The following is a 19601-nucleotide window of genomic DNA, read 5'->3' as shown; positions in this document are numbered from 1 at the left end:
TAAGTATAGTAAAAAAACAGTTAACTCCTTCATATCCACCCCATCACCCAAAGAAATGGTTTCCCAAATGTCATTAAGAGGTCTATATGTACTGATGTCATGAATAAAAAAAAGAATGAGAGAATGTGGCTGCTGACAGGCAATTCTGTACAATAATGTGCAAATCAGCTTTTTTTCTTTTTTTTTTTTTTTCAAAATTATAATGAACCAGCGCCTGGTTCACAGGTTTCAAAAACAATGCAATAACTGTTTCTTCAAACTTTTAATTGACAAAGGTTTTTTTTTTTGCTTTTTTTGACTTCGAGCCAATATGCATATTTGAACAGATAACAATCTTCGGCACATACACACAGCACGATTGCCCACAAGTTTCTCATTTTTGGTTCACACGAGGGGCACTTCTCCACCGTCGCCTTCAGTCGGCGCCTTGGATGCAGCGGAAATAAAATTCCTGAGACACGATTCCCTTTCTCACAGCAGGCTAGGAAGCAAGTCTGAAGTGCCAACACTCTTGCACACTCTTCATCATTGGTCACACTCAACCGTGGGGAAATCAACGCTCTATACAGCTGACGTGACAGGGATACTTATAAACAGCTGGCCAGGTGCACAGGATGGCAAAGTCCAACTCTCGCAGTTCTCAAATATCCAACAGCAGTGCCACTGTTTCCACTGTTTCTTGAGGCTTTGTTCAGGAACTCCAGGCATGCACACACATAAATTGAAAAACCTCTAAGTAGTCCCATGCACAATTGGTGGCACCTCCACAAAGGGCATCTGAGGAAGCCATCACTTAGCAACATGATTCACTTCTGTACATTAACCAGCAGTGAACTGGTCTCGGCAAGTACTGTGCAAGTTACAACAACTTGCGTCTCAGTGGCATGCCTGATCACCACCAAGAAAAGACTGGGTGCTCTTGGGAAAAGGCATTTGAGACAGACGTTTTGGGCTTCAAAAGAAATATCCGAGCAGGGGTAGTTTTTAAAAAACGCCAGCCTGAATTCCATATTATCAGTAAAACAAAAACCATGCAAGTTGTACAGTACTTGCCTAAAAAAGTGTCACACTTACGTAGACCACGCTGAACGGGCTAACCAGTGCAGCTAATCAACCAAGAAACTATCAGTTATAGCAAATTTGAATTTAGCTCTTACCCCACAAATCAAGGAAGCACAACCTCACAACACTGATGTGCCATCATAACCGCGGTAACTAATAAATGTACTTTTGGTGCACGTGCAAGAGCTCGTGGGTAATTCCATTCTCAACGGATGTGCATTGCTACGCACAGTGCAGGCCAAACACCCTAGCCTTCCATATGATCACTTTGATGCGGCTTCACATCCCGTAGCTTAAATTCTCTCGGCCTTTTCTCACTGCCGCTTGTTTGCCGACCACCCCAGCTTTCTGAAATCCGGAGATGCAGGCATGTCGCTGAAGACGGATGCTGTCCTCAAGATTTACTGCTTCCAGAAAACTGTACATATCAACAAAAAAAGAATTGCATTACACAATTTGTGAGATAACGCAGCATGCTAACAAGGGCACTTGCAATGTGTTATCGTTAAGCAGACTGTTCTTGTGAGACGAGGCTTTAGACACCAGCTTCAGATGAGGACCGTAGCAAAAGTGACCGGTGAGTATGTGTGGTCGCACTACCGCGAGAGGCACTGTTGGCGAGGCACACAACTATGTACACGCGCACTACCCCAGGTGGCTGGGATAGTAGCCGGGCAGCCAACAGGAGCCGTAAGGTGGAGCCACTACGCCTGGTCAGCTGGGCTGTTGCACCACCTGAATCAGGCGCCCGTCACTGGTCAGCAGAAACAGTGGAGTCTGCATAGTGTTCTGCAACGCCGTCTGCAAGAGCATAGCCGTCGTCTGCTGCTGATCGTCGGCCGCTGGTGCGGATGTCATGGGAGTGAGTTGACCGATCAGGTCCTGCGACACAGCTTGTGCCTCCGGTTGCTGCTGCTGCAGCACCAACTGCGGTTTGGGCTGGTTTGGCGGCACAACAAACACCAGCTGCTGTGACCCATTGGATCCCACGATCTGCTGATGATTTTGCGGGGACACAAAAGCGTCGCTTCTAGCCACGTGCACGCCATCCGGCACTGCATTCGCGCTGTCCGTGGTAGGGCACAGCTGGCTCGGCACACAGACTGTGTTGCGGGACTTGAAGATCTTGCGCGGTGTCGTGATGGGGGCCAGCGGTGGCACTTCTTTACACCTGACAGCTTCTGGGGTGTTCGCGTGCCTCCACCATGGCATGACACGCTGCCGCGTCAGAGCCGTCTCCCGCCGGTGGTTTTGTACAATAGATGTCGCGCCCGAAGTGTTTGGGTGAGCAGCAGACGATGTCGTGGGAAGCGTCTGCATGAGGGTTGGAGCTGTAGGAATGCTCTGCATGACTGACGGCACCATGGAAACATTTTGCACAACCGGTGAAGGCGCCAACTGAAGATTCTGCATTACCGAAGCAGGAGCGGGAAGGTTTTGTATGGCCGGACCCAAACTGGGAGGAGAAAGGGCCTGAGACACTGGAGTCATTGCCGGGAAGTTCTGCCCCACAGGCGGTCCAGTTGGAAGTGGCAGCGACTGGAGGTTGTTACCAAGAGTAGCCTCGTCGAGAGTTGTGTACTCCACGTGCAACAAAATCTCCTGACCACAATTGTCCACCGCCGGCACCAGGACAGCCTTTGACGAGGGGCGTTGGTCCTGTTCTTCTTCCATGAACCCTTCATTGGGCACTGGCAAAGCAGACACCTCAGGTGCATTCTCCTGAACCACCTCGACATTGCAAAGCTGTTCTGGTAGTGCAAATGGCTCCCGATTAGCTGGTGGTGGTGCGACAGGGGAAGCCCGAGCCTGAGTGCCCTGATCTTGGGTAGCCTGAACCTCAAAGGCCTGGGTAGCCTGAACTTGAGTGGCGTGGGCCTGATCCTGAGCAGCCTGGGTCTGAGCAGCCTGGGCCTGAGCAGCCTGGGCCTGAGCAGCCTGGGCCTGAGCAGCATGGGCCTGAGCAGCCTGAGCCTGAGCAGCCTGAGCCTGAGCAGCCTGAGCCTGAGCAGCCTGAGCCTGAGCAGCCTGAGCAGCCTGTGCTTGTGCCTGAGCACTCTGGGTCTGATTTGAAGTCTGTGAAGTGCCCGATTTGCTGGGCTCTGAAAAGGTAGTGATGCCAGCCTCAAGCAGTGAGCGCACCTTTGTCGGTCGCCTGGACACATCAGCGTACGTCTTGATTTTAGTAAATGGTCGGATCCATGTGCTTGAACTGGGCATAACGCTTGGTAGCGTTGTAGAAGTTGGTGCTGTATGAGTCAGCATCACAGGAGTCCGTGGGGCAGGAGTCATCGTAGCAGAGTTCATCGTTGCAGGAGTCGTCGTCACAGGAGTCCGTGTAGCAGGTGTTGATGTCACAGGACTTGAGTTTCTGGCTAAGATGTGGGGCACGGGAGTCTTTGTAGGTGGATGTCTGTAAGCGGTGGCGACTGGCCGCTGTGGAGGTGGAATGGAGGACTGACGGGCGCTGGAGGTATGCTGAGAAGGCTGGTTGGACATCTGGCCAGAGGAAGGCGACTCAGAAGACTCCCCTGCTTCTTCGTTACAGTTTGCAAGCCCATTGGGCAGCGTTAGTGCAATTTTGCGCTTCCGCAGGACTCGCCAGCCACTGGCATCCCCATCTTCCTGCATGTCTGCGTCCTCCTGGTCCTCCTCATTGTCCTCCTGGATCATGCTCTCCGCCCCAGATGATGATTCCTCATCGGTGCACTCTTCATCTTTGTAGTGCATGGTCCAGGAGTCTATGGCATCCTGAAAATAAGAAGGGGAAAAATTGGTACCAGTGCCTTCCCAATAGTCTACCTCAAATGTCAAAAAGCACAAAAAAGAAAGTGTCAGCAAGTTTAAGAAATTCAAAATTAAGAAAAGGAAAACCTATTTCCAGTAAATTTAGAGCGCAATCAGCTGCAGCTGCAAAACTAACTGCTGCTACAGTGTCCAAGTTTGCATTTCTGCCTCATTTTAAGCAAAAAACTATTTACTGGCACAACTGATCGCTACTCATCAGCAGAACTCACTCTGAGGCATGTTACTGCCTGCATGACAGCATATGGGACATGGAAGAGACTGCTAAATGGTATTCAAATGGTGTGTTGCATTTTTTAATACACTGACTACTACTTCGTTTCCCTAGTTGGGAACATGTTTTAAGCCTACCTTCAGCTGTGGAGTCAAAAATTTTGTAATATTACATAATTTTTTGTAGCGCAAACGTGGGCGTTGCTAGATGTTTTCAAAACAAGGAAACAACTGATGCCATTGCAAGGGCAGTGTATAATGCAAGATTCAGCTACAGCTAGGAGCTCGGCAGCAGAGCCCGTTATTGCCAGCATTCCCACCGCATCTGAGAGAGGTACTACAATACTAGACAAATGGTTAATACCAGAGTGGTGATTTAACACTGTTCACATTGTTAGGTATGAACAGCAATCGCAACCGATACCCTCTCCACAACACTGACCGCAGCTAGCTTCCACATATGGCACCATTCCCTCTCCATCACTATACCTGTTGCATTGCACTCTCACACCCTGTGGTTTCCACAGGTGGTGGCTCTCTCTCTACAACCATCACGTTTCCTCAACACTGCATGAAGGTTGTCCAAGCATGACCTCTCTCAACAGCTATATTACCCCGGTGAGAGGGGGCAGTCAAAGAAATAAACATAGGAAGGATCCAGCTGGCACAAACCTACATATGTGTGGGCACACAGGCCTGATCATGGTCAATCATAGGCTAAACCTAAACAATAGCAGTCTCAGTTTGAACTAGTTGAGCGAAGCCATGAGGTTCTAACGTCATGAAACAGTTTAGCCAATTACAGCAACAGCACACAATGCTTGATGGTGTTAGATTCTCATTTCGCCTTTCCTTCCATATCGAAGGCACTGCCCGAGCTGGCAGCTCATGACAACTTATCATGCCATGTCCCGTGATGTCACACAAACCACCGATCAATCATTCTCATCACGTGCCGAGTACCACTATGCTCATGGTTTTTTCAGGCTGTGAACTTCCCTCCACAAAGGGTACTTAGGTCCTAGTGGTTGCTATGTGTAGGTGTCTATGGCAATGTATTAACGATACCCATTTTTCGCAGAGTAACGGCACAAACAATTCTAATTCTCAGCTAAAAAGACGTTACGAGTGTACTTCTCAGCACACTGGAAAAAAAAAAAGGAGAGCATGCGGAACCCACCTCGCCATCATTGGAGTTTGGCTGGTGCCACTCGCGGTGCAGCCGGGTGCGCAGAGCCGCATCTGCCTGCAGGAAGCGTGCCTCCTGGGGCTCCCACTCATCAAGCAGAGCTCGCAGCTGATTCAGAAGGGGCTGCTCTGGGTCCACCACCACTTCCGCTGCCTTACCTCGCTGTCAGGGAGACCACAGAGAAACGGAGATGACGCACAGCAATGCAAGTGAAACAGCCAATGTTCTCCTGAAAACTGCAGCAGCGACAACTCATCCCTCCTCCTCCACGCACCCTAATGAGGACACTTTTTCTCTGCAAGATTTCGTCCAAAAATGGTGGCAAACAGCTGGATTGCTGCAAATGTTCTTGTTGCAACAGTTGATAGAAGAAGAAAAAAAAAATAATAAGAGGTAGGAATCTCTGCAATGAGACAGAAAGGCAAAAGCAGGCTTCGCTTTCCAATGGAATATCAGTGTTTTCAGGAGCTCTAGGGGGCAACAGACGGAAAAGAAGAGAGGGAATATTTTAGAACTTCAATATAACTTGCAGTATAGATAGCTCAGAATCCATGCACTAAGAGCAAGAGGCTTAAATACAACACCCCCAATCCTAGTTCCCTATTTCCTTTCTGTAGAGGCATGGTCAATCCTGACATCTTAAAAAAAAAAAAAAAAAAAAAAGATTGTGATAGATGAAAGCACTAAGAGAAGCACTAAGAGAATGCAGCAATATCGAAGCTGCGCAGCCACCCACAGAGACCCTCACATCCCAGCATGCAAAATCCTTGGAATCACCCTCCACGAGTGCTCCCAGCAAAAAAGTGGTCAACTCTGCTGTCACCGTGAACCATTCGAGTACTCACCTAGTATGACAAGTGGTCAAGAGACATGCAGGCCTGCACAAGAAGTAGGCATGCCAGCTCACACATGCTCTGGCTCAGTGGAATCCTCTCTTCTGTATCCTACTTTCACCCCACCCAAACCCAATACATTCCAAACCTCTACAAGGCTGCTCCTCATATACCTCTACCCAAAATCTTTACATTACAAATCTGTTCCTTCCTTTTTCTGACCTCACCCAACTCCACAAGACCACCAGATGGGTTAGCTCTCAGTCATTCAACAAGGCCGGTGGCTCCTGCAGCAAGTGGGAATTTTTTGCACTGTCATCCTTCAATATATTCCAAACATCTCGCTCCCATCAAATCTCCGCCTCGTTCCCATCTCACGAAGCACGTCCCCTACTCTACACACGAACCGCCGAGAGGCCCACTCGTGACGCCATCCTGCCTCCTCCTTTCTCCCATGCCATCCTGTCACCAAGCGGCAATATCTGAGCAGCCGCACACTGCATCTACGAACCCCACTCCCTTTCTCCTACCACCCACACTACTGCTCCTTCCAACACCATCCTTGAGCTATCGTTCATGCCATCATCTCATTCATCCAACTTCCCCCATTTTCCTTCCAGTTCGTACTATCCAATTCCACACTTTTCCCAATGACGTCATTGGAGAAATGATCTCCACAATGAACTCTCTGGCGCCCTCCTCTCCCTAAGACCCGCCATAGTAACCATCAGGTGGGTACCTGGCCATGCTGGGATTACAGGTAATGTGCTGGTACACCAGCTTGTCTGCAATACTCTACACCAGGAGCCTGGGCCCCCCTGGTCAAATCAACCCTCAGGTGAAAAAGCCCTCCTCACAAGACACAAATCACGCAGCGCTACTGTCACGTGGACGAATCCCCGCAGGCAGTTCCATCTTCTGACCCTAATCTCCATTGTTCGCAACCACGTCCTGCAAAAAATTCGGCTGAACACGCTCCTCTCTCCAGCACGATTATTCCTCTTCCATGTGCATTCTGACCCCTCTTGTCCAAACTGCCCTCACCCATATGCCTGGCTGGGGTCGCCATAGCCGACTGACAAACTAGCCCCGTTACGACAGGCCAAAGACTTGCTAAGCACTTAATTTGCCACAAGCATTTCTCTCTCGCTCCCTGCTAGCAGAATTTACACAAAGCCTGCATAAAGGAGAAAAATTATTCTGGCAAGACATAGGAGGGACGGTCATGCATGCTCCATCCACCAGTGCAGTAGAATCTCAATGATATGATCATGGTTGATACGAATTTAACCAGGAACTTTTCAGGATGGTATAAATTTGCAAATTTCCTTGGCCGAAGAGCACTCCACAGAATGTGCACAATTTAGGTTTTTCTGAGCACTCCCACTACCACTACAAATGATATGAACCCCTGAGCCATGATAATATGCTCAAACGTCCAGCACTAGCTATATACCTGAACATAGCCGAACCGTTATCGGCAGTCATGCTGTATGCACTGCGAGCAGCCTCACATAAATCCCATCAGAAACAAGAATATTGGTGTGAATGAACCTCTAACACTTTAGTTTGTCTCAGATTATACAAAAACTTCTCAAGAACATGTGAAATTCTTAAAATACAGATGTTACTGTGCAATTTGAGACAATCATGTTGAAAGAGAGTGGTTAGTAACCTATTCCAGAGTACACGCATTCTCTGAATATTCGCTACTAGTGCGAACCGTTAGCAAAAAAAAGTTTATGGGCATTCACAGCCATGCACTGTTTGTGCACGTTCAAGAACCAGAGCCCAGGTATAATACGACGAGAACACTTTACGTTTAGAACACCATCATGGCATACCTTTGTATCACCAGCTGCCTTGTCCACTGTGTTCTCTGCCAGGGAAGAGATTAGTGTACGCAGATCAGCGACGCTAGTTGCCACTGTCTCGAATTCGGGTGGTGAGTTCTCTTCCACCTTGGGTTTCTCCTCTTTCTCGCCCCCCTTCTCATCAGGAGAAACCTCCATGGGATCTGGCTCTGTGTCAGCAGGTTCCTCCTTTATGGCATTCTCCTCTTTTACGACCTTCTCCTCCTCATCGGCATTTTCTTCCTTCACAACCTTCTCTTCCTTCACAGCTTTCCCCTCTACCGCCCTCTTTTTCTCTTCCTCGTCCTCGTTTTCTTCTTTCACTGCTACTGCAGCAGCCTTGGCCTGCAATACAAGCAAGCATTAGCTTATCAGTCTGTTGGCGAAATTGTGCCAAAGAGAGCTTCTATGGCACTACCAAAGCAACCCTCAAGACCTTAATGGCCCAACACAATTACCGTAAAAACCCGCATATAATACGAGGTATAATTTTTGGATAGCGAGAACGGAAAAAGTTTTTATCAGAGTATAATGCGGGTGAGGAAAAATCAGTAGAATTATTTATTTACTCTTCATTTCTCGATTCCCCATGAACATATGTGCTATGTGCTTTAACGTCCAACCCCACCCCGCACCAGGAATAGTGCCACGAACCTTCATATGCCAAGGCTGGTTCGCTCCCTTTTTCACGCCAATACACTTGGTCGGAGAATGTCACGCACTATAAGAGCAGCAGCACCGGCAACCGCAGAAAACACATTGCCCTCAGCTTGTTCTACTCTTTCCAGCCAGATCGCGGGATGGCAGAGCACGAGCTGCAGGCGAGCACACGCCGCGCTCATGCCTCTTTAAGTAAGCGCGTGGCATATGCGCCCATGAAGTGTTTGTTGGATTCGGAGTTTCCGCAATCGTCATTGTCCGGTGTATCGTTTGCCGAGAGTCCCTTGATAAAGACATTTAAGACATCTTTCTCTTCAGTACCTCTGAACGCATCTGGTACCCCACATTTCTCAAAGGCGCGATCAACATGCTCCTTGGGAATGCTGGCTATAAGCCCACCCCTTAAGGCCAAGAGTGGGGAGGGGGGATGCTGGTCTGACTGTTGCTGAAGAATTAGTTGTGGAATTCGGATTGAGTCTAGGCTAAACTGGCCTCTAAATAATGCGCATTTGATAAGCCAGTACACTGTCACCTGTCGAAGATATGTAGAGGAGGCAATGCGCCGGAGCCGGTATGCATGTAGCTAGAGGGGGTTTGACTCTTCCAAACACCGCGCCGCTAGCTCATTAGACACCCGAGGTGCTTTGCACTGCAGCCCCATTCAGCACTGCAACCAGTGCTCGAGCTTCATCAATGTCGGCGCCAACAAGCAGCGTAGATGCTACTCTCTCTCTCTCACGCATGGAAGAAACTAAAGTCGGCATTGAACCTCAGTGCTTTCAACCCTGCAAACTGTCTAGCCAGGTCAGTGCTATCGCGCGACCTTTCTTTTTTTGTGTGACCCCGAAAATTGCATTGCAGATCCCTATTTGAGAAACACTGCTTTATATGTATGTGCACCAAATCCACTGCGTGTTAGTATATTTGTAAGTCGTCTCATTCTACAAGTGGTACGTGCACATTACAGGTAGAACAGAGAAAAACACTTGCCTTCCGATGCCGTGAAGACTTCCTGGAACTACTCCGCAGCTGCCGGCCTTTCTTTTTGTACTGCGCATAAGTAAGTCGCACGTTAGTCGCATTCGTTGTGCAGGTGACAGAGCCACAAGGACCTGACACTCCAGTAACACTCAGCCCGGATAACAGGAAGGCTGGTGGAATGCAAGTAACCAGCAAACTCATAACAAGATGCAGGCATTTTTTAAGCCATGTTATTTAAGCTAATTCAAGAAAATGTACTCCCTTTTAACAATGTATTGTCAGGAGGTCATTTGCTCCTTGTGTTCATTTCTGCAACGATACCTGGGAGTTGTTGTTAAGTTAGTCAGCGTTAGCCACAGCCTTGCAACGAATCCAGGCAAAGGCTTTTACTACTCCAAATACATTCAAAGTTCATTGCTACACAAAAGCCTCAGGACTCTTCCCTATGGCCATGCCACTTTCTGCACCTGTTCATATTTAAATACTGACAGCATTTATGTAAAAACACTCACTCACAGATACATCTTTAGACTATGTGTAAAAACTGAACCAAGATGAAAGAGAACACATAAGCCTGTGGCAATGAAGGCTAATTGCATGCCTGTGGTTGCTCTAAATACAGCAGACTCTCAGTGACACAATGATAGTCTGTAGGAATTTCAAGGTGGTGTGAATTACAGTAAAATCCCGGTGATACGAATTCGGTTGATACGAATTTGCAAAATTCCCCAGCTGGAGTGCACTGTGTACAATATGCTAAATTTCGGATGTTCCAAACACTCTCCCGTGCCACTATGGATGATACGAACATGCGAACTGTGACTGCACCTTTGAGCACTACGCACTGCCCGCACATCGTTGACTACGCAATAGCCAGCTGTGCTGTATGTGCGCATCATGAGCAGTTTACGGTGACGCGTGGCCCGCACCTCGCCAACATCGCAATTGTCTGTCAAGCTCACAGCGCGAAAAGTGTTCAGTGGCACGTGGCCCACAAGCAGCAGACATTGCAACAGCAGCAGTTGGTGGCGATGGTCATGCACGAATCACACATCATAGGCTCCGCGAGCAGTTTTCCACGCCACATGGCCACCCCACGTTGCCAGCTGCACGCGCCAAGAGAAGTACGCGTAGGCGGGCAGACCATACATCGCCGGTATCATGATCGTTTTCCATGCCGAAAAATGTTTGCAGCAGCGTGCAGCCGTGAGTAGTAGCCGGTGGCGCACGCGGAGGAAGTGCACGGGCCACTCATCCTAGACTTCGCGTCCACTAATCGCGCTGTACGTACTGCGGCACCAAGCGGTCTGTCGTGCTGCATGTCAGGCTGTGACCACGCGACCTTAAAAAACCTTCTCAGCTGTAAACAGGTCAGTGTACCTACCTTTCCCATGTTTCTACATTTTTTCTCTTTTTTTTTTCTTTCTTTTCTTTTTTTTTTACGATACGAATGTTCGGATGATACGAATTTTTTCGCGACCCCGTGAAATTCGTATCACTGCGGTTCTACTGTAGTAAAGTTTTCTGGCCGGGCCACATTTCCTGGCTGGGGATGTTTACAATGCTCTCTCGTGCCATTACTGACTATACAAATGCATGAGCTGTGACTACACCGTTGAGCCCACCACTGTGCCCACACATAGCTAATGTTTCGGCTACTGTCAAGCAGCATGCAGCTTAAGCAATAAGTGCCAAAGTTGGCCACCATATTGCCTATGTCACAAGTAAGTGGTGGTGTGAGGTCCATACGCTACCAACATCGTGATCGGCAGTTGTGCAGTGAATACCGCGAGTAGTAAGCAGTGGCTGCTCATTTTGTTTTGTCACTGCAAAGGATTTTTTTCACCCCTGAGCAAGGCATGTACAACCTATGTCAAAAGTTTACAGGCCAAAAGACTTGGGTTTTGGGCCTCACCATGTGGTTCCTAATGCATCCCAGTGTTTTAAATCTGAAGGCACAATCATTTTTAGGACACGCCCCCAGCTACGGGTAGGACTTCCGAAAATTTTGCATGAGCCCCACTAAGCGTCTCAGATACAAACCGCCTGGGCTCTAAACTTCTGACAAAGGGTCTATGTTTATGACACCATACTACCCTTTCTCATATATGGTTGCAGCTCTTTCGAGAATGCACAGCAGTGCCTAATCAATAGTAACAAGTGGTGACGCCTTACAAATACCACGAGAGATTAAAGCATGCAGGCAAACCTGATTACAGTCGAACCTCATTATAAAGAAATATACGGGGTGCAAAAATTTGTCCGTTATATCCAATATTCGTTATAAAAGTGCGCACCCAAATTCCTGTAAATAAGTTTGCTAATAAAACGAAAATGTGCACTAATATGGACAACACAAAGGTGCGAAAACGCACAATTTTTAAATTAAAAACTGGGCATAAGCACGAAATCTGAGTATAAGCACGCCATAACGAGGCAATGATGACTGCATGCCAGTAACATGCCTGTCAGTCGTTGGATGGCCGGACTCGAGCGGCGGCGGCAACGCTCGAGTCCTGCCATGGCCGTTCATGACCTCCGAGATCACCACGCATGGAGATGTGATCTCGAAGGTGATAAGCCGTTGGCAGTTTTTGTTGCCGCCGCTAAATGACATAGCACGCGAACACGCGGGCAATTTAAACAAACTTCTGCGGCGGGCGATTCGAGTGATTGAAAAATTGCTTTTCTGATGTTTTTTTCCGGCTCCTTTATGCATTTTTTCGTTTTAATGCAAAAAAAACTGCTTCGTTATAACCAATCTAGCGCCAAATATTGAAATTCTTCATTCATTATACAGGAAGCACTCTCATAAAAATTCGCCATATCCGTGTTAGTTATAACGAGGTTCGACTGTATAATGAACAAGAAAAGCAAATTGTATCTGATACAACAAAGTGAAAGCATATTTTTGTTGGTCCATGCTTTATTTCTATGGGAGTTGTATAATAAAATGAAAAATTCAAAATGTGACACTCGAGCAGTTATAATGAAGCAGTTTTTGTATTCACACAGACTGTCAATCAGCTCATTCCTACATGTGACGCAGTCAAGAGCGAGCTCTAAACAGGACGGAGGCCGCCAACATGGCCAGGAAATTGAGGGGGCTACCCAGAGAAGGTGCCTGTGGCCAGATGTTGAGAAAGCGCGGCAATTGATTTCGTGAATAATTTTGTCCTCTCAAATACTGTGAGCGCAGCCATACAAAGATTGCGTTGTTTTTAAAATAAATCTGTTTGTGCGCATGGCCAACATCCCTATTTGTGCTCTCCAACACAGAACAAAAGGCAAGCTTTCAATGTTTATATGAAGCTTTAAATACAAAAATTAAGCACATCTGTGTTGCGCATATCAGAGTGCCCTTTGCTCGGGATTATTAGCCAATTTGCTTGCAGAAATTTGGGAGCATATTTCTCAGACAAAAGCGAATATTACAAACAAATTTTCATTTCAAATGCGATTTCACTATAACAAGCTTTGTAATGAAAGTAGCCAAAAGGCACCAATAGACACTCATCTTTTGATGCCATGTTTTAAGGGCACAAAATCTGCTCACCAATAACTAAAAACTAAAACATTTTCTCCAAAAGCAAAAATGATATCTAACACTATTCAACAACTCAGTCCAAGAGGCTCTCACAGCATAACCAAATGCAATTAAAATTACATTGCGTATGCAGTCACTCAAGTTCAGTTCAATGCAGCGAGGTCACCAAGAACACTAAAATAACTGCAACAACAAAAAAAAAAGATTACCCTTGAGCATATGCTAAGCAGCTAAAGCCACAGAATCGACTGCCCCATTCATCAAGCATCTCAATGCAAGCAATACCAGAAGCACACTGTGTCAACACAAAACCTAAACCAGTGAAGAGGTTCTCAGGTGCACTTCATCTACAAGGCAGTTTTCAGCAGACATGGACGTAACAAATAACAACTGCACTGACAGCTGTCATTCCAACAATCTTCAGACCCCTTCAACTTTGCGCCGTGACAATGTTTGACCATAGCTGGTAAAGCTCCTCAGTGCCAAGTGGCATTACCTTGTGTGCAGACTTGGGTGGTTTTGGTGGGGGTGAGGGTTCCCGGGCCTCTTCTTCCTCGGGGGGTGGAGGGGGTGCAGCAGCCATACGGTAGAGTCGGGGCTCGCCCAGACATGGGAAGTGCAGGTAGTGGCGGCCAAGACGGTCCTCGCCCAAATAGACTTCGCGCAGGCTGTCGGCCTCCTGCTCCGCCATCCACTCCTGCACCCGGCGGTGCTGGCCCTGCAACGTTCATGCTCACCAGTTAGGGGCACAGTGGACAACACAAGCACCAAAGATGGTAGTATGCAGTGCAGATGGCAAAGGCATACGTTTAAAACTGTACAACATATTTTACACGATATTACCCATTCAACTGTAAGCAATGCGCACCCCTAACAGTAGAAAGTAGAGCCAAACATTGATCACTTCTGTTGTCTAAATAAAAAGTTTACTCCAAACTTGCTCTCCAATGCTTAATCTATGACAGAATTCAACAGTAATAATTCAATCATCACTGTAGCTACCATTTTCCTAAGCTCTCGCTTTGCTGTCACAGATTTCCAATGATTCATGATATGCTTGTTGCTAATAAAAAACGGGTATTAATTTTAAGCAGAATGTCCACAAGAGGTGATCATCACACTTCAATGGCCCCATGGTACAACACGGCACACGATTGTAGCACAGAACTAATAGTCATAAAGCTGACCGCCCCATTTAGATCTGCATAGTACAACACCTACACTATCATTTCAAGTTGGAACATTTCAATACTGTGGACAGTGCAGTCACATGTAGCAGCAAGCTCTGGACAACTGGGGGGGGGGATTGTTATACTATGCTAGAAAGGGGTGTGATCATTAAGTTTGTGCATCTTGTTTTGTGTGGAAAAAAAAAAACGACTGCTACATGAGGGCTGCCGAAGATGAACGATTATTCTCACTTTGTTGAGGCATCATGACTTGGCTTATACGGCCATTGTATAGACAGGAGTCGGCCTGTGATGTCAGAGCAATGTGGCGGTGCTGGCAACAGCTGTAACTTTCGTGGCACAGGCAAAGGTCCAGGCACTGGTATGGCATGTGCAGTGTTTTCAAACATCGTTTGACATATTCTGGCAAGCTATAGTGAGGCTGCTCGCACAGTGAGACAAAAGGAAGACAACGGCACCTATTTCACCTGTTTTCAGTTTCTTGCGGTTGGATAAAGATGAAGATGAAAGGCAGCAGCCATGGAGAGCAACAAGTAGACCAGCTAGCGTGCTTTTCATTTCAGCATCGAAACTTATCAGTTCGTTTATGGCTCTTATTCCTCTTCTTTTTCTTCGGTCGCACGACGAATAGCGCAAGAACAAACACCTGCGGCCTGTGCATTCATTACAGTGCTCTGAACATAAAAAGTTTGAGCAATTTTCCACGCGCGTGTGATCTGTGTGAACGCAAGGAACCCACTGTCAAATCCCATTCACCTGCACTACAGTCCGAGCATCCCTAGCCACTTTATAGCCCAACTGACATTCCTTGTCAAAAGAGTGCGCGCAAAAAATGCAGAGAAGTTTGGCTAAAAATCAAATAATGTGTGAAAGATGTGCTGCACAGGTCCCCTAGCTTTGTGTAGTTGGCTGAAGTGACACATTTGTCACCAATTAAATCTCGGCTTTTATTTATTGCCAGGGCGACTGAAGTGCCGTACTGCAGGACTTGCTAGGTGATTTCCCTCTGTTGAGATCAAGGTCAAAGGGCATGGTCCAGGTCAATAATAATTGACCCTGATCATGGCTATCATGTACATATATTATGTTGAGGCATGAAAAGGAAAGAAAAATAAAGAGCCTCTGCCCGTGCCACTTAGGGCTATCATGTACAGGCAAAGTGTCATGACTGTGCTTGGCTAACTGTTATATGTAGTATTCTTCTGCAGCTATTGCTATGCACGAGCATGGCTACACAAGCATGAAAAAATTTGCTTGGGGTAGCAGCCTCCGAATCAGTGCTTAGACACAAAATTTCCTACTCATGGCACACTAGGGCGTAGACAGCATTCGCCTCACCCACCCACACAGCTTCCGTGTCAAAACACCCACCAGTTTGTGGTCGCAGAGGCCTTTCAGCAGCCACAGCCTTTGGAGGAGGCTTAGCTGATGGTAGTCAGTGCTATCCATGGGGTCTGTGTCCCCCATGATGACGAAGAACTGCTCCTCCAGGCCGTGGGCCTCGAACACCTTGAGGGGGCTGCGCTGGCTGCCCAGAAAGGTGCGATACCAGTTCTGGAGACGGCTGCGCAGACGGTCGTTCCACACCCGATATGGCATGGGGTGCTGCAGCAGGGTCTTGGGCCTCTGCTGGGGGGCCACCAGCAGACAGGTCATGAGCAGTGCCAGCAGGGAGCTCTTGTCGGGCATGAGCAGCGAGCGCTCCACCTCAGCCACCGACACGTCAGGCAGCTGCAGGGGCTCTTGGGACAGCCGCAGGAACTGGCAAATCTGCGGCACCTGCACATGCACGCATCCCATTGCTCAGCACATGTCAGGGTAACCTCTCACCAGTGGACTAGTCAATCTCTCAACGGCTGATTTCCGACTTCCAAACAGAACTGTCATCACAGTGGCATTTTCTTTCACTCCTGACTGTAGTTGGTTAGGATTGAGCAGGTCAGGTGTTGTCACAAGGTAAACTGCAATCATCACTGCCCTCAATCGTCCTTGACAACAATCTATTTCACGAAGCACAATTCTCTAAGTACAATTGGATCTTTGACCCAGAGCAAGGGGCTCCCATCAACACCCTCGTTCTCGAGGAACATTTATTGAAAGCTTATATGCAATCAAGCTGCTGTCTTGTAAACAATTTATTATTCGGTTACAAAACCTTCACATTTATGCACTGTCGCTCCACCAGGCATGCAGCATGCGAACTTGTCAATCAGGATTGAGGGAAAACGTATTGTGTTAGAGCATGCTAAAAATTTCAAATCAGCATTGGAGATCAACACTTGCCTTTTTTGAACTGCGCAACACATACAGACCAAAAGGCAGGCACTCACCTCCCAGCGCTCGGCAAGCTCAGCCAGCCCCGGGCCAAAGGTGGCATTCTCCCAGTCGATGGCAGCTTGCTGGGCAACCTCCTTCTCGACACGCCGCTCCTCGCGCTGCTTCAACCGTTCCTCCCGCGCCTGGGCCGCCTTCTCTGCCTTCACCAGCTGCAGCAGTGCTGAGTTCTCGCCACCAGTTGGCAGCTGGCTGGTGAGCCGAGCACGCCGGCCAGCTGAAAGGCAAGGTCGCGTCTGAGACGGGCATGACCCTGGACTCCAAATTTCGATGGTCTGGACAGGTAGTTCCCAAACTTTGTGCCCCTGAGAAACCCCATTAGCTTTCATAGAATGGTGAAGGAAAAACCAACGTATGTCTTTCCCAGTCTTGAGAAAACTCGCATGTGATTCCTGTCTAAAAAACAATCCTTAAGTGTTACCACTGTTAAACTGACCATAATGCAAAAATACGGGAAGCTGCAGTTTCAACTGTACATGTGGTGCCATCTGGAAGTCGCTGCGTCAAATAGCAACGTTTTAACCATGGCCACTAAGATCTGCTCCGTTGAAACAGCGCGTTATCCGCCGATTTGTGTCGCCATCTGGGAGCCGCCACATCAAATGGCTTACATTTTACTCTATTTTAACCTGGTCATGGCTAGCGAAAGCGTGAGTCGCAGTATCTCAGTGGCTAACTAAGCCTGAGTAGCTGGGTTTGATCCTGACTTAGGTATTCCGGCTTTTCTTTTAGTGTGATAGCACAAGAGGTCACGGTCAGTCACTGTTTAGCCATAGGCTCCATAATTCTTTCTCTTGGCTGGCAAACTTGAAAGACCCGTTGGGGAGACTCACGCATTGCAGCCGCTATACTGGACTTAGTCTACGTGGACTACGTCAACTACATGGACGAGGCCACATAGTTGTGACCTCCCGAAACAGCTTAGCCAATCAGAGCGATGGCATAAACAAGATCGGGCGGGATTCTTGGTCAGTGGTGGTGAGTTTATGAGTGCTTTCACACAATAAGGAAGACAGCACCAAAAAGCTCAAAAGGAAAATGTTGCAAAATCACATTAATTCACTACAACAGGAGTATAGGCAAGACAGCTAACCAATACACAACTGGCCGCACGCACACATTCCCAGCAGCCTCACCAAAGATGGAAGGTCCTGTGTGTTTGCAACACAGATTAAGCAACTGTAATGAGCCCCAAGCCAAACCTGCCAAAATGCACACTGGATATTTTTCTCACTCAACGTCAGTAATTGCATAGAAGGAAATAACCATATTGAATGAGTGGGTTTGAAGCAAGCAGGAGAGTGGCCATAAGTGGCAGATCAGGCAGGGTGGAAAAATAGAGAGATGACAGGAGACCAGGAGTAATGGAGTGACTTGTAGCTGGCACGTAACGGTGCAATTGGATGTTGTCAGCAGAGGCCTATGTCTTGCGATTTGCTCAAGTGATAGTAACTGTGATGACGACGATAAACACTAAAATCCTTAAATGAGCAAAAACACACAGAGCATGATTTTGAACAACCTAGTCCCAACAAAATTGTGGAGGTCTAGCTTCACAAGAGAAAAGAACGCAAAACAAGCTTGAAATGAACCACAGGAAGCCAATTCCTTTCAAACCATGGCCTGAATAAGGCTGCAAAAGAAACCTAGTCCAATCAAGTGGCCGAAGTTAAAGAAGACTCACCTCTCTGAGTGCCAACGTCCCGGTTATCAAGTGTTGTGGCCTCCAGGGATGTCTTCTCACGCAGTTCCCTGCAAAAGAAGCAAACAAAAATGGTGCTCATTCCCCATTGACGTGTTTATCGAAATACAAGGACCCTGAGCACTAATTACACCATTGATAACAATTTCCCTTACTGTCCCTCACTTGCTGTCGACCAACTGTTCAAAGTGTCACAAGCATAATCATCCAACTTTTGGTGAACCGAAACCTGGCGGACACCAAAATCGCGGCGACTTGACCTGTCACTCGTAGGAGTTTGCAAAATGAAAGCGTAGAAAGTTCAGCACCGTTTCTTCAATTTGAACCTATGTACTGAAGCCTAGTCAACTATCAACAAAAGTGCATTACCCAGTGCACATAAAAGTAAGGCCCTACCGCAGTAGTTCAGTCGTTAGGGAGCTTGACTGCGGTGAACAAGGATGCCTTTCAATAAAGGCAAAATGCAAGAAGCTCGTGTACTGTCTTATGGGAACAAATTTGCTCAAAAAAGACAAAATGCAAGGGGGGCGGACAGGAAGTGCATCGTCCTGTCTGCCTCTTTTGTCTTCGTTTGCGCTAACTTGTTCCCACAAGACTATGTACCAGCTAGCCCAGCAAAAAGTTTTACTCCCATGTACTGTGCAATGCCGGTGTATGTTAAAAAGACCCCAGATTGACGAAATTAAGGGAGTCCTCCATTATGGCGTCCCTCGTAGCCTGGGTTGCTTTGTGATGTTAAACCTCCTATACCTTACTACATAAAACCATGTAGTAGATGGGTCCTGCAGTACCATGAAATGCTTTTGCAGTTGCCATGTCTTACTGTGCGTGCCTCAGAGCTTACTTCCCAAAGCTGTGCTTTTACTGAATAAAGCCAAGCCAAGTTAGGGTTTACTACATGCACATGCCGCAGCTCTCCAAAATATAACATAGCACTACACATTATCCAAAAAGACAAGCATACAGCACACGATGCACTCAAATGAGCCCGCAACACTCATCCGAACTCGGCAAGTCATATGGAATAAGCAGATTTCACCGTCTTCTTGGTATTCTTACAACTTGGTAGAGTTATATGGTCATAAACAGATCATAACACTCATAAAATGAAGCACACATCTAAGGCCTCCTTTCCTAGCAACTTGCCTGCCATTTCATCATTATTCGACTCTGAAATTAGGATTACAAGCTACCCCACGCTAACCTGCTTCTTAAAAGTCTAGACAAAACAC

At 47.4% G+C, this 19601-nt stretch overlaps 1 protein-coding gene across 1 annotated transcript in view; it reads right to left on the bottom strand.

Annotated features, from left to right (window-relative positions):
• Positions 1-253: 253 nt before the first annotated feature.
• Positions 254-19601, bottom strand: part of LOC146181485 (uncharacterized) — a 28532-nt gene continuing 9184 nt past the window's right edge. Inside the window, exons 2-9 of the mRNA XM_084576549.1 lie at positions 18352-18419; positions 16664-16884; positions 15705-16112; positions 13640-13861; positions 9606-9665; positions 7947-8300; positions 5261-5431; positions 254-3813 (exon numbers count right to left, since the gene is read on the bottom strand). Coding sequence (XP_084432675.1) covers positions 1777-3813; positions 5261-5431; positions 7947-8300; positions 9606-9665; positions 13640-13861; positions 15705-16112; positions 16664-16884; positions 18352-18419 — 3541 coding nt within the window. The 3' untranslated portion in view covers positions 254-1776. The remainder of the gene's footprint in view (positions 3814-5260; positions 5432-7946; positions 8301-9605; positions 9666-13639; positions 13862-15704; positions 16113-16663; positions 16885-18351; positions 18420-19601) is intronic.

Source organism: Amblyomma maculatum, chromosome 8, assembly GCF_055883805.1.
Source record: "Amblyomma maculatum isolate TAMU_Amacu chromosome 8, ASM5588380v1, whole genome shotgun sequence".
Lineage (NCBI taxonomy): Eukaryota > Metazoa > Arthropoda > Arachnida > Ixodida > Ixodidae > Amblyomma > Amblyomma maculatum.
This window is presented reverse-complemented; position numbering and strand designations above follow the sequence as displayed.